Source organism: Ailuropoda melanoleuca, chromosome 12 (assembly GCF_002007445.2).
Source record: "Ailuropoda melanoleuca isolate Jingjing chromosome 12, ASM200744v2, whole genome shotgun sequence".
Lineage (NCBI taxonomy): Eukaryota > Metazoa > Chordata > Mammalia > Carnivora > Ursidae > Ailuropoda > Ailuropoda melanoleuca.
The window spans coordinates 28,443,524-28,458,427 of record NC_048229.1 but is presented as its reverse complement, the minus strand read 5'-3'; the positions used below and the strand labels follow the sequence as shown (position 1 = coordinate 28,458,427).

The following is a 14,904-nucleotide window of genomic DNA, read 5'->3' as shown; positions in this document are numbered from 1 at the left end:
CGCCCTCTCAATACTGACTGTGAAATCCAGCATTCTCTGGCTGCCTCCATAAGGGGGGGAGGGAAGCCAAAACTCTATGCCTTGTAAGTACGTTACGATGAAGGAATTTGGAGGAAGGATGCTAACTATGAACACTAATGAAGGTTGGACCAAACCAGGCTGCGCCAAGATGGACCACAGTGCTGAAATTTCTCTGACTCTTTCCCTCATTCTAATACCAAAAATCCTGCCTAGGGGTGGAGATTTAATATGGTAATTAGACAAGCAGTATGTGAAAAAGCATGACCTCTAAGCACGTACTATATGCTTAGACAGCACTCTTTTCCCACCAAAGTTTCTTTTAAAACATTTTCCCTGACCTCTCCTCAGGGAGTCAGCCTGAGGACACTTTCTTTTGTGCTCTCTCCCTCATGCTGGAGCATAAGCCCCAGTAAAGCCTTGTCTGAGACCCGTCTTTGGCCTCTTGTCAAATTCTGTTGTTCAGAGAGCCCAAGGTCATGGTTTGGTTCAGTATCACTGAGGTGAGTGCTGTTCCTTGGAGACCCAGGAGGCCGTGTTAGCAGATGTTCCTTGATAACTTACGGTGCCGCTGCACCTGGTACCCAGAGGTGTATTCTGTCGCAAAAGACTTTGAATCAGTAACATATCTTTCTTATCTTAGAGGTTTTATTAGGTGCATTGGTAGTTATATCTGTAGGGTAGTGCTGATGAACTCCCTGTAGGCTAGTGGCTACATTCCTATCTCTTGAGCCTAGGCTCTATGTTGCTTATCTGGTATAGCTGGGCGGGGGAGCATTCTCTCCTCTGAACTGACAAGGTCAGTGCTGGCTTCATTAGATACATTTGGAGTTGATACTTTCAAGGAGCAAGAATTTCTGTCCCCTTCAAGGTCCGTCTAGCTGGACTAAGAACAAAACGGACATGAGACAGATGAAGAGGAGAAAAATCAAATTTAATATCATAAGTATAAGGAACCCTACAGACATGGAAGTCAGGCAAATTGAAGTATATATGGCATCCTGGACTAAGAATGGTCTGCTACTTTGAGAATAGGAATGTTTTTGCAAAGCAATAAGGAGAGCAGATGTTTGGATGGGTCACCCAGATAAAATTTCTCTCTGATAACAGCCCTTATTCTGGGAAAGACCCCCAATGTAGATCCTTCTCCGTAGTTAAAGGAGGGGCAAAAGTTTCTCTTGGGCCTACAGGTGTCAGTTGCATTTAACTTAAAAACCACTTCACAAGTGTCCCATCGTAGGACAGCCTGCCCTTGGCCCCTGTGGAACGTTGCTTTAAGGTAGTCTCTGTGTATAGGGGCGCCTGGGTGGCGCAGTCAGTTAAGCGTCTGCCTTCGGCTCATGTCATGATCCCAGGGTCCTGGGATCCAGCCCTGCTGGGAGCCTGCTTCTTCCTCCCCCACTCCCCCTGCTTGTGTTCCCTCTCTCGCTGGCTATCTCTCTCTCTGTCAAATAAATAAATAAAATCTTAAAAAAAAAAAAAAAAAGGTAGTGTCTGTGTATAGACTTGTGTGTTGTGTTACAGAAACTCTAGGTCAGATGACCTTGCTTAAAACCTAGTTTCTTCCATTTACTGGATATTTGACAGAAGATTCTCATAAAAGAGGAAGAATAATACGTTTGATCTCATAAATTATTTTTGTGTGGCTTTTTTTTTTTTGCATTAAGTTATGAAAAACTGTTGTAATGCTATCTAGTGACTAGTAAATGTTTAGAAAGGATTGTTGTTTGCCATTCCCAGTGTTCTAGTAGAACCTGTAATTGCCGTAAAAATTGTTATGAATAAATAAAATAACAGGATTTTGGGAAATCATTTTCAGAATTCTACAATGTCCTCTCTCTTTTACTGAGGACAATACCGAACTCCAAGTTAGAGGATCTCCAGCAAAACTCATATTCCCTTTTTAAAAATAAACAGGTCTTGCTGCATCTAAGCCAGACCTTTTTGGAGCAGAAGAAAAAGTCCTGGGATGTGAAGTGAAGGCGGACAGTAGCTGTACAACCAGGTAGGTGGAAATGAATGAAGCAGATGACACAGGTGAGGTCCAAAGGTCAGGGAGGGAAGCCAAAACTTAAAATGTGGTTTGGGAAGCTCTGCTTGAATGGAGATAATTTTCCGGAATCTTCAGTTCATTTCCCTTGCTATCACAGAGGGGCAGTCCTATCTAACACTCCCCATGCTTCTACATCCTCTAAGATTCTCCTTCACCCCCCACCCCCACCCCAGTCTTCCATCATATTCACAGGGAGGACCAAAGACCCTTCCATAGCCTATGAGGGCCTGTGTGATCTGTCTGCTTTTCTATGACTTTTGGGGGCCTAGGGAAGTCTGTGCATATTTCTGAGGAACTCTATGCTAAGCCATTTTTTAAGTTCTATGTTTGCATTGCAGCAGACATCAGTTGTTGTATTTCTTAAAAACTGTGATTTTTCTAGTGTCTTATTTATATGAAGTTCTTCTGTCTGTGTCCTATATGTCTTCAATCTATGATTAGTTTCCTGTGAAATTCAGCTCTGATTTTGGATTCTAAATTTCTGATAGAACGTGCTTAAATGTACATGTGTTTTATAAGAAGTAAGGTAATTAGTAAAAATCCCCATATTTATTAAAATGTTTTGTTCATAAATATAAATATAATCATCAGTATTTTCATCCACTTTCCTCAGAATGTATCTGAAATGTGGTGTAAGTAATACCTAAATGTTTATTTTATATACCAGTGATGTGCGGCATATTTTACAACTCATGGTGTTTCTTTATTCAGAAATGTTTTGTTTTCTTTTGTTACTTCTAAAAGATGAATTGCAGCCTTTGCATTCTGTGTAAAACTGGGAGTATTATATTAATAACAAATTTCTCAGTGTTATTTAAATGCTTGTTCGTAACATTTTGGGCATTTTACAATTGCGAATTTTCTGAGCAATTTTACTGCCATATAACACAGACTGGTGCTTCAAATACTTGCTTTTTGCAACAATCCCTGTTTAAAATTATAATTATATAGAAACATCATTTTAAGAGTGTACATTTTATTCAGAATTTGGTGGGTTAATTTTTTTTCCCTGTTCTTGTTTTGCAATTCCATAACAATGCTTCCTTTTGTATGATAGTTTCCACAATATTAATTTACTGTGTTTTTGTTTTTTATCTATGTTTTATGTTTTTGGATAACAATTTTCAACTCAGCACATTTGAAGACAGCATAGGATTTAATTCAAATAGGATCAGCTATGTATCAATAACCTATAAAATTATGTGTGCATTTGTCTGTATAAATATTACCCATACATTCTTTGTTCATGACTTAGGTACCCAGATGGGAGTCTCTCCAGGTTTTTTGTGCTGTGGTAAAGAACACTGAGCAAGTGTAGAGATGCAAACAGATAGAAACTGCTTGTTTCCATGGTATCTGGTCGTTAGAAAAACATGAAGAGTCATGATGCCTACATCTGGGAACCTTTAATCTAGAGCACATGGGTACATAGTTGAATTCAGGATTGTAGGGTCAGTGCAAGGAAGAGGTAGTATACAGGGGACTTTGCTTCAGTTGGGACAGTTCCCTTTCTGTGTTGTGCGAGTTTCTGCTTCACCCCTGATGCATCATCTATGAACCAAAGCATTTTTATTAGCACTAGTAGTAGCCTTTATTTTACATTCTTGTTAAGAATGAAAGGTTTCTGGGTGTCTGGGTGGCTCAGTAGGTTGGGCATCTGACTCTTCGGTTCAGCTCAAATTGTGATCTCAGAGTCATGGGATTGAGCCCCATGTTGGACCCTGTGCTCAGTGTGGAGTCTGCTGGAGATTTCTCTCTCTGCTGGAGATTTCTCTCTCCCTCTCCCTCTTTCCCTCCCCTCACTTGTGTATACTCACTCTCTCTCTCTTTCTCTCAAATAAATAAATGCATCTTTATAAAGTTTCTAACATAATTGTCCCAGAAATTCTAAATGTTTGAGTTCAGTTGATTTTTATTTTATGAAGTAGACAGAAGTGACTAACTAGATTAAAATAATATGAACTCTGAGAGTTAAATTTCTGTTGGGCAGGCTTAGGAATGATAGAGCTGGAATTATCCCAGAGGCCAGGAGATCAGAGCCCATAGTGAGCTTTCCCATAGTCCAGACCAGATCAAATCCCCTTCTGAGGCTGTGTCCAGGTCTGGTGGGGCTCTGGGATCTCCTCCCTTCCCAGGAAAGATTAGAGGAGATCAGATTCTGAGGGGCTGTTCCTTTCATCTCTCCAGGGCTGGTGCTCACAGCTCCTGAAACCCAGAAGCAGATAAACAGGGGAAAAAGATTATATATATTAGTGCCTTAATTTCTGTTTTTCCCATTAAATGCTGTGTTTCAGGATCCTTTCACCCATAATCCTGTTTTCCTTTCCTGCAGGTTTAGCTGTTGCTCAAGTTACAAAATATAAATATTTGTATACATTTTGACATGATTTTAACAATCTAGCTAATTAATATGTCCATCACCTTATGTAGTTAGGATTTTTAATTTTTTAATTTCTGTTGCGAACATCTAAGATATACTCTTTTAACAAATTTCAAATATAATAGACATATCTGTATTCTCCATGCTGTACTTTAGATGTCCAGAATGTATTCATCCTGAAGAGTTGAATCTTTGTACCATTGACCAACATCTCTCACTTCACCCAGACAGCTCATGGCAATCACAATTGTACTCTGCTTTTATGATGAGTTCCACTTTATTAGATTGCAGCTATAATGAAATAATACAGTAATTGCCTTTGTGTGTTGGCTTATTCCACGTAGCGTAACCGCTTCTAGGCTCACCAGCATTGTTCCAAATGGAAGGATGTCCTTTTTCTTTTCTTTTAAGGCTGAATTTTATAAACTCACATTTTCTTTAGCCATTTCTCCTAGAAAGCAGGGAAACAAGAAGATGCCACTTTGCACTTTCTAGGATGGCTAAATTTGAAAAAAAACCCAAAATCGGTAACACCAAATTTTAGTAAGAATGTAGGAATTAAAATAATTATGTATTGCTGTTGGAAGTGTACAAAGTACATCCAGTTAGGAAAACTGCTCTTATTTATGAACTCAAACATTTTTCTATCCTATTAAAAAATGTAATCACAGGGCGCCTGGGTGGCTCAGTCAGTTGGGCATCTGCCTTCAGCTCAAGTCGTGATCTCTAGGTCCTGGGATGGAGCCCAGTGTCAGGCTCCCTGCTGCAGGGAGTCTGCTTCTTCCTCTGCCCCTCCCCTGCCATGTGTGCACTCTCTCTCTCTCTCTCTCTCACTCTCTCTCTGACTTAAATAAATAAAATCTTAAAAAAAAAAATGTAGGGCACCTGGATGGCTCAGTTGGTTGGGTGTCTGCCTTTGGCTCAGGTCATGATTCCAGAGTCCTGGGATCGAGCCCCGAGTTGGGCTCCTTGCTCAGCAGGGAGCCTGCTTCTCCATGTCCCCCTGCCTGCTGCTCCCCCTGCTTGTTCGTTCATTCTCTCTCTGTCTCTCTCCCTGTCAAATAAATAAATAAAATCTTTAAAAAAATTAAAAAATGTAATCACAACAATGAAAACTCTCTAAACTTCTGCCCTTTCTGTATTCTTCATTCATGTTTATTTAGTTCTTATTGTATACACCTTTTTTTTTTTTTTTAATCAGTAGGGTAACTGAGGACATGTCAGATAGGTGGCACCCAGAATCTACATCCTCAGGGTTATTACAGGACACCTAGTGCCTAGCTCGCAGGGTATTATGGGGATGAAATCGTATGTGTGAAGTTCCCAACACAGTGCTCCACAACCTCCTTATAAACACAAGTAAGTGCTCAATAAACATTTCAGTAATCAATGTATACATGTTCTTTTCCAAAAAGAGACTTGTTCCGACATGAGCGCTCACTAGCCTTCTTTCTGTAAACTTTAAAGTGCTGTGAAAGCATGTGGTCCTTCAGGATGGCGATGGTGGTCTTTGCTGGGACCAACAATAAACTCACAACAGTGAGAAGTAAATAGTAAACTCTTTCCTGGGAACTCCGCAGGAGTTGTTTACGTTGACATAAGACAGAGGGTGTGGGGGGCTCAGGTGTGCTGTGCCTGTGTTCTCCAGTGTAGCCACTAACTGTGGGTGTCCAGGAGCAGCGTCCCCACTAAGAAGTAACTCGTGAAAGCAATTCTTGGACCCTATTCCAAAACTGCGGAATCACCATTTCTTCTATGGGACCTGGAAGGCCAAATGATTTCTGTGCACATTCAAACTTGAAAGCACATCATTGCTTATCAGCCTGGGTTTCCAGTCAAGAGCCCAGGGTGAGTTTTCAGAACCACCATCACCTGCGTCCTCTGCCAGAGTCTGTCTATTGGTCAGGGCGAGAGCATCAGTGCTGCTTTAACTCTGTGCTCCAGGTGCTTCTCAGGGAGACCAGGGTGAAGCACAAGGAGTCACGGATACATTTGTGAGAGCTGCTTTCAGTTGAAGAGAAGATACCAGAGTGTTCAGCCTTCCCTTGGAAGGGGCAGGTCAGTGCAGCCCACGTCCCCCGTGCTGTGGCAGGATCTGTGGCTGTGGGAGGGGAGGACATCTGAAATCGGGAGGGAGAAACTCACATGCAGATGTCCACACAGGAGCTCCTTTTTTCTGAATCTTTCCTGTGACAAAGGAGAGGGTGGCCTTTTGTGCATTTCAAGGTCCTTCTGCCTCTGACCTGATGATAGCAGGTGAAGAAGCTGTGCTGAGGCCTTTAAAGGCTTACAGGTGTGATTTCTCTATATAATCTCACTCGAGAAAGAAACCTAGAACAGAAGGGAGTGTAAGAAATTGCTGCTTCTCCGGTATATCTTGTCTTGACTTAGCTCAGGAGCTGTGTCCTCATTTCTTACTGAAATGTCGTATAGTTAGAAGTTGTAAAAATTTACTTCTCTACCTCTGGGGTTCTTGCCTAAGAAATTAGTTTTTTTAATAGTAAGTTCTTTAGATATTCTTCTTTTATTATTATTTTTTTCAAGATTTTATTTATTTATTTGACAGAGACAGAGACAGCCAGCGAGAGAGGGAACACAAGCAGGGGGAGTGGGAGAGGAAGAAGCAGGCTCATAGCGGAGGAGCCTGATGTGGGGCTCGATCCCATAACGCCGGGATCACGCCCTGAGCCGAAGGCAGACACTTAACCGCTGTGCCACCCAGGTGCCCCTTATTATTATTATTTTTAAAGACTTTATTTATTTATTTATTTGACAGAGCTCGAGAGAGAGCACAAGCAGGGGGAGCAGCAGAGGGAGAGGGAGAAGCGGAATCCCCGCTGAGCAGGGAGGCTAACATGGGGCTCAATCCCAGGACCGTGGGATCATGACCTGAGCCGAAGGCAGACGCTTCACCGACTGAGCCACCCAGGTGCCCCTAGATATTCCTCTTTTATATCCTGGGGCCATCTCTCCATTCTCTTGAACCAGGTTTTCTGTACAGCCTGAGGAATTCTTAACCATGAATTCATGACCTGTAACTGTTGAAAATATTCTGTGGCGGATCGACATGGGGATAGGTTGATACCCAAGATGTTCACTGGAGATGGGTTGGGTTTCGGGACCCCAGTGAAGGAGAAGAATATATAGTATTTAGGTTCTGTCTGGGTGTGCCCCGAGTCTATGGAAACTAGATTGAGGAAATGATCAACAAGGTGGCTGTTGGGTTCCCAGAATAACTCAACATTCTGAAAAAGAAAGCCTTGCTGTCTACATTGGTTCAAAGAAAGACTTACTATTTAAAATACATTAAAGACTACAGGATATGGGAGCTGTCTGTCACTTGAAATGTGCATAAAACCGTTTTCTCATGATTAGAATCCAATTGTTTTTTATTTTGCAAGCATCACAGCAGCGATGAGTTCCTACATGTGCATTAGGCAGCTGATATCAATTTGTCTCATTACAGCTGTTAATTTTGTTAACTTGGTTAAGGGCCTCTCTGCCAGATTCCCCCTCTATAAAGTTATTGTTCCCATTATCATTAAGAGGAATCTATCGAAATAAGAATAATTTACTGAGAGATGGGCATAAACCATCATAGTTAATGTGGAAACGCCCATCTTCTAGTTTCTCTTTCTTGTAGTTTGCTTTGGAAAATGAAGTCCCTCATATTTGATTTGTGGAGATCCTGGCTTTTGTAAGCAAAGGTTCTAAATTCGTCCTTGGGCCCGTAAGGTTCCATTTTGTTCCCCAAAACGTCACACGTATTTTCTTCTTTATTACTTTGTTTTTCTTTTCAGCAAAAGGAAATAAGCACTGTGTAATTTCTGTATGTTCAAGTATCTTAAATTCTATAGTGTAATTCAGCATAAATGATAAATAATTCCAAGGAAATAACTAGGCATTTGTTGGTGTAAAGAAGGAAATGTTAAGATGAAACATCATGAATCTTCCCCTTTTCTAAGGTTATCTCTAACCATCACTCTAGATTAGTGATAATGCACTGAACGGCATAGAATATTGTTGCCCACATCCTAAAATTAGATATCTGTTCCTTATTTTTAATTCAGTAGTTCTTGAAAGTGGAGTTAAGGAACTGAAATTGGAAATGCTCCTAAGTATTCTAAAGAGACCATCAGGAGACAGCGTTTGGAGAAATAGTTTTCTATAACTTTCTGTAATGTGCTCTTTTCTCTATGGAGCATGGTGAAATTGAAGATTCTCCAGCAAGAGTCACGTCTCTTTTCCTTACGAACAGGTCTTGCTGTTTCTAGACTGAATCGGGTCACCTGGTTTGGAAAAGAAAAGAGCCCTAGGACATAAAGAGAAAGACAGTAGACACACCACCAGGTAAGTGGGAATGAATGAAGCAGATGACACAGGTGAGGGCCAAAGGTCAAAGGAGAAAACTCTGCCTTAAATGTGGTTTGGGAAATTCTGCTTGAATGGAATGATTCTGGAAGCCTAGGTTTAATTCTCTGGTGGTCACAGAGGAATATCTTTTGTCTTCTCACTCTTCCCATGCTCCTCCATCCTCTAAGGATTTCCCTTCTGTTCCAGTGTCTTCCATGGCATTCACAGTGAGAGTTGAAAGCCTCTCCATGGCCAGTGAAGATCTATGTGATCTGACTGCTCTTCTATTGCTTCTGGCGGCATATGAAAATCTGTACACAGAGGGGGTTTCGAAGCGGAGGCCCCAATGTGATTTACTCCTCCCTTATTTTGGGGTGTACTTGTCTTCTGGAGACAAAAATTCTGGTACAATATCAGGAATATGGGGTAGACTGACCGTCCCTTATCAAATCTTATGCAGAGCAGTCCCCCCCGTGGAGGCTTCCCCATTGACCAGACCCTGTGCTCTGTCCTCAGAGATGTACCTGGGAGCCTCACAGTATTTACTTTGGTCTCACAGTGGAATATCGTGGGTCACATCATTCAGACTTAATTGATGCTAGGCCCCATCAAGTACTAAGTGCCAGAGTCTTGGGGGTTGGAACACTGGAGATGGTAGTTGTAAAAACTACAAGGGGATTCCAATGGGAAGCCAAAGGTGAGAATGACTTTGCTAAACATTGTCAAAATTTCGTGTATATAGAAATCTCTTGAGGTTCTCATTAAAAAAAAATTCTGGGTTCTCACACTCAGATTTTTGACTCCCGAGGTCTGGGACGAAGCCCATTAATTGGTATTTTTAACAACCATTGAGATGGTGTTCCCCACACTTCATTTCCAGTAGCCCTAAGGTAGAGAAAGCAGAAGAGGACAGCTGAGTCCATTATACTTAGCAATCTATCTCAACATGTATGCTTCTTATTCCCAGTGAAGATCACTAGCAGCTTCCAGAAAGATGGCGTTCTCTGCTCACTCCCTGCAATTTGGGAAGACTAGTGATATCTGAGATAGGCTGTTTTTTGGGGGGGGAAATGTACCCCTTTATGGAGTCAATGTTTACTGAGTATCTACCACACGGTCACAGATATGTGAGGATGCATTGTGTCCAGGACGCTGCGCTAGATATCATAAATATATTATCTGAGTTAATCTTTGAAATACCCTGGGAATTGGATACTATATGTTCATCTTTCCCAGGAAGATCTGGGTACTGGATTTGCCTTCCTGGGAGTAGAGAGTCTTTCTCTTCTTTTTCATTATCAGTAATCATAAAAATAATGTATTTGATGGCAGAAATATAGATGTTAGACTGGGAGACAAAGGGTGGATTAGGGGTTCTGAGGGAAATTTGAAGGGTCATTCATTTGTATATGTATGTATTTTTGTCAATTTTTAATGTGTGGACTTTGAGTGGACACCCCAGTGATGGAAGACACTTTTACTTTGGAAGCTTTAACAAGAAAGGTGAAGCTGACTCACCAAATTTTAAGTCCTTTGCTCACTTTTATCTCAGTATGAGCCTCAGAAAAGTGGGAATGCCAACTCAGGCCCCCCAGGAGGTGGACCTGCCAGGAACTCTATTCTCTGAGCTGTTCTGGGAAGGGATGATCAGGGACTGCCAGTGGAGCGGTGGAGGCCAGTTTTGTGGTCTGAGGTCATTTCCACAGAATCTGAACTGACAGTTCTCTGTTCAGCTCTGCAAGCCCCATTTTGACACAGGGATGCCTCTGTATGAAAATTTTGGGCAGCTGAGCTCTGTGCCCACAATGTTGGGCCTGAAGTATGAAACAGGAATCTGGGGTCATCATTGGGAGATGGGATTGATGGGTACCTTATGCGTTTGTATTGCACAGGTGACCCCGGGTGGCCAGTGCCTGATCCCCGTCTGCTTTGAGGTCCTCTGCATTGTGGCAGGTGTGGAATTCTTGTTCTTGAGGGGTTCACACATATTCTCTGTGTGTGCGTGTGTGACGTTTTGGCACTAGGAAGGCAGAAACGGGAGAGGGCATCAAAAACTCGGTATGATAACAGCATTGGTCAAAGGGCGGACTGGTCCGTCCATAGACTCTGGTCCTAGCTTGCCTGAACTGGGAATTCAGGGGTGTGGGCTTGGTTAAGATGGGATTCAAGGCTGGTGCCCTGGAGACCTGGGCTGGTGAAGGGAGGAACACAGGACTGGAGCACTGACTTTGAGCACGGCAGTGTCCTTTATGCGCTGGAAGTCCTCTGGGCTCATATGCAGCCCTTAGTGGAAAACTAACTGCGCAGGCGCTGTGGTGAGCCATTACCAAGAGTGAAGTTTGAGCAAGTGAGGGCAGAGTTATATTGCTGTGTTGTGTGCATGTGCAGAAGTGGGTGGAGAGGGTCAGGCGAAGATACCACACTGAGTCTTGTTTCTCCTTTGGGCAAGATGTTTAGGCCAGATGAGTAAAGTGTTCAAAATGAAAGCTGGTGGTGTTGGAAAATGAACCGATGATGTACTTTCAGATTTTTAAGATTTGGCCAGTTAATCTGTCTTTCAAATGGTTAGGCGCGATCAAATGGTTAGGTGTTTTTGTGTAGGAGATAGTGGTAAGGTTTTTCCAGAGAGGAAAAACAAAAAGCAAAGGTAGTGTGTGATTGGATATACCTTAGGCATTTGACTTATTTTTGGAAGGCCTAGTTGACTGTAATTGTTTGTTCTTAATTTATTTTCTTTGATTGCAATGCAGTGACTGTGGAGTAAGTTGTGGTTTGCTTACAGAGGCTACCAAGACATTAAAGCCACCTGAGTCTAATGGCTTCCTTGTTTAATTTTTTAACAGTGGGGCACCTGGGTGGCTCAATCAGTTAAGCGTACGCCTTCAGCTCAGGTCATGATCCCAGGATTCTGGGATCGAGTCCCATGTGGGGCTCCCTACTTGGTGGGGAGTGTGCCTTTCCCTCTCCATCAGCCTCCTCCTCCAGCTCACAGTCTCGCTCCCATATAAATAAAATCTTAAATTATCTAACAGCGGAAACACAATTGGTAGGATATTGCACGTTTTAAAATCCATTTGCAAGGGTAGTTTAGCAACTGTTCACCCATTGTAAGAATGCACAGTCATGATGGTGCAACAATCTCTTGTCCCAGAACCACCCAGTTAGGTCACATTGTGTATAAATCAAAGATCCACATTTCATGATGTGTTGTAATAGCAGAAGACAGATAACATTGAACTATGTAATTGTATAAACAAGAGTGTTTCAACAAGGGTGTTACATTTATAATTACTGTGGGATATGATGTGTTTTGTGTTGCTGTAGCTCCATTTCTACTGGTGTGAAAAGGCCACCTTCATGCAGCATTGATTAAGGAAAGCAATTTGATTGACAGTAAGTTTGACATGACAGTATTTATGTAAACATTGAACCAAGTATAAAATATTTTAGTGTCTGTGTGTGTCATACTTTGAAACTGCATAAGGGAGAGGATCCACCTCGACCTGACAGACTATTATGTCTGAAGATCAAATATTGATTGGGAGCAATTAAAGGGGATTTTTACTTTAAATATTTTATAAGTTTATATTTTTTCATTTTTGGTTTACAGTTAATGATATGCCCATGTGTAGTTGTTTTCTATCACTACCATAACCAATTGCAGGTATTTAAGAGATAACAAAAACATAATTTTGTTGTTTATATGTCTGAATTTCAGTGGCTTTGGCTGGGCTTTCCAGTTAGGGCCCTATAAGGCTGAAATCAATGTTTGATGAAGCGCTGGATCTTCTCAGGGACCTCTGGGTCAGCAGTCACTTTCAGGACCATTCAGGTTCTAAGTAGAATCCATTTCCTTCTCATGGTTGCCACGTGACGCCCTCCATGGTCACACCTTGTGCATGGTATCCCCAAAGAAGAGAGAAAATATTGACTCTCATTGTTTATTCAAAATTTGACCTATGGTCCTTTACTGTATGTTTAATTGAAAGGATTTCGGGGTATTTTATATAAGTAAGGTCATTGTCTCATGGGCTACAATTAGAAACCGTTCACAATTGTGAATCAAGTGCAAATCAGGGAATTAATGAGTAGGAGAATGAATTAATGACCTGCAGTTGAACCCCTGCAACTTCCATCACCCCTGGCTCCACCCCTTTCCCCTCTCTGTCCCCTGTTGTGACCTCAGTATCTCCACCCTTCTGACCTTTAGATATCCAGGAGACCTCAATCCTTCCCTGCAAATGGTCATTCCAGTCTTCTTCATTGCTCTTGTAAGTCTGTCAAGTGCATTTTAGACCTGTACACCAATAAACTCCTTTCGCCTGATCTCAGAGACCTCACCCCAAACTTCCTTCCTCCTCTTCTATTGCCCCTAATTTCCCATCTCCATTCTGTCCTTCTCCTCCACTGCCATTTATCTTCCCCCATTCCATGACTTCAGCCCATTTATTGTGTCTTTTATGTTCACTGCCATCATTTATCAGGAGTCCTTAGTTTCCTCATGACCCTGCACCCATTAGCCCCAACCGTACACTCCCTAACTCTCTTATGAGCCCTTTCACCTACTGATGCCCACTTTTCTCCCAGCTCTGATGATCTCCCTCTACCCACATTAACTGCCTGTGCCCATTATGTTCCCCAGGCCTCAGCTTTTCTTCCTATCCTTTATCTCTGGTTAGAGCACTGAATACCCCCAGGACTCCATTCATAAGCACCTATCCCCCTTTCACCCCCATGTTCTTTAACCCTTCATAGGCAATAAGATTTGCATGCCTTTTACCCAATCTTGCCTAATTCCATTTTGCCAATTAATTCCTCATCCATTATCCCCTTCCTTCCCATGATTTCCTCCACCCTCTTATTCCCTCAACATACATATCCTTCATATCCCTGCATACACCCACCCCCAACCTTCAAATCTGTAGTGTACTTTAATCCCTCAGTGACATTTAACTCCCTAATGCCTTTCAGCCCTGTAGTGGGTTACACGGTGTGCCTCAGATAAATATGCTCAAGTCCTAATCCACAGTACTGTCATTGTAACCTTATTGGGCAAGTAGGATCTTTGCAGATGCAATTAAGTTGATGTGAGGTCATACTGGTTTCGGGTAAACCTGAGTTCAATGCCTGCTGTCCTAATGAGAAGAGGGAAATTTACAGACACACAAAACAGTGTGTGATGATGAGGGCAGAGACTGAGAGATACATCTACTAGCCAAGGAAGGCCAAGGAGGGCTGACAATCCCCAGAAGTTAGAAAGAGGGAGGACTCAATTCTTGAGATAAATTGTGGCCCTGTCAACAACTTGACTTCAGACATCTAAGAACCCCCGGAACTGTGAGATAGTTTTTTGGTTTGTTTAGCCACCCAATTGTGCTAATATGTTACATCAGCCCTAGGAAACTAACACAGGTCCTGTCCTTTTTTCCCCTTTGGCTCTGTTACCCCAAGCCCCCAGACTCTCTGCACTCCATTTATCCCTGCGCCCTCATTCTTACCCCACGGTGTCACTCCCCATCTTCATGCCAAGCACCTCGACCTAAAGTGGCAGCGCTCCTTATTCTTTCAGTGGCACATGTTGTGAATATGGTCCTGGTAGAGCTTTACTCTGTTGGAAAGAGTGAAGAGTGGAAAGGGCTTATGTTTTCAGACATCCAGGGGGATTGTAGCTAATCCTGTTTTTTCCATATACAAACACTTCCATCATGTGACTGAATGAGATTCTTATGAACCTGAGTGTGACTGTGTGAGTTTGTGTCATCATAAGTATGTTTCACTATAAGTATGGTGAAAGGGAGCCTGTATGTGGTGTGTCTCTCTGCATGGATATTTGTGAATGTGGGACTGTGTGTGTTAATACAGGCTTGTGTTTGCACCTGTGTGTAGATGTGGTCTGTATATGTGTGTATAGAATATAAGTTGTCTCCTCTTATGACTCTAATCCATGCCTTGGCAATTGTGGCTTTGGGAAGGAGACAGGGATCAAATATGGATAGGTTTCCTTGAAATTTGGAAGGATTGAGTTACATTTTCAATGTTTCTTCAATAATTAGAAAACTAAAGCCCATTACAAAAATGTGAGAATGTTGGTAACCATTCA

General features: G+C 42.1%; 2 protein-coding genes across 8 annotated transcripts in view; both read left to right on the top strand.

Annotated features, from left to right (window-relative positions):
- The window catches only part of LOC117795018 (zinc finger protein 568-like), a 49,007-nt gene that overhangs the window by 30,625 nt on the left and 3,478 nt on the right, over positions 1-14,904 (top strand). The window contains exons 4-6 of one of the 3 annotated variants that reach the window (XM_034639176.1): positions 1,936-2,023; positions 8,710-8,801; positions 12,129-12,176. In XM_034639176.1, coding sequence (XP_034495067.1) covers positions 1,936-2,023; positions 8,710-8,725 — 104 coding nt within the window. In that variant the 3' untranslated portion in view covers positions 8,726-8,801; positions 12,129-12,176. Of the gene's footprint in view, positions 1-1,935; positions 2,024-8,709; positions 8,802-12,128; positions 12,177-14,904 lie in introns of those variants that run through there. The other 2 variants (XM_034639177.1, XM_019808284.2) reach the window with 2 other exon arrangements.
- LOC109490933 (zinc finger protein 345-like) overlaps positions 8,729-14,904 on the top strand; it is a 68,451-nt gene continuing 62,275 nt past the window's right edge. For 2 of the 5 annotated variants that reach the window (XM_034639060.1, XM_034639056.1), the window contains exon 1: positions 8,753-8,801. The gene's annotated coding sequence lies outside the window, so the exon portion shown is untranslated. Of the gene's footprint in view, positions 8,802-12,128; positions 12,198-14,904 lie in introns of those variants that run through there. The other 3 variants (XM_034639057.1, XM_034639058.1, XM_034639059.1) reach the window with 3 other exon arrangements.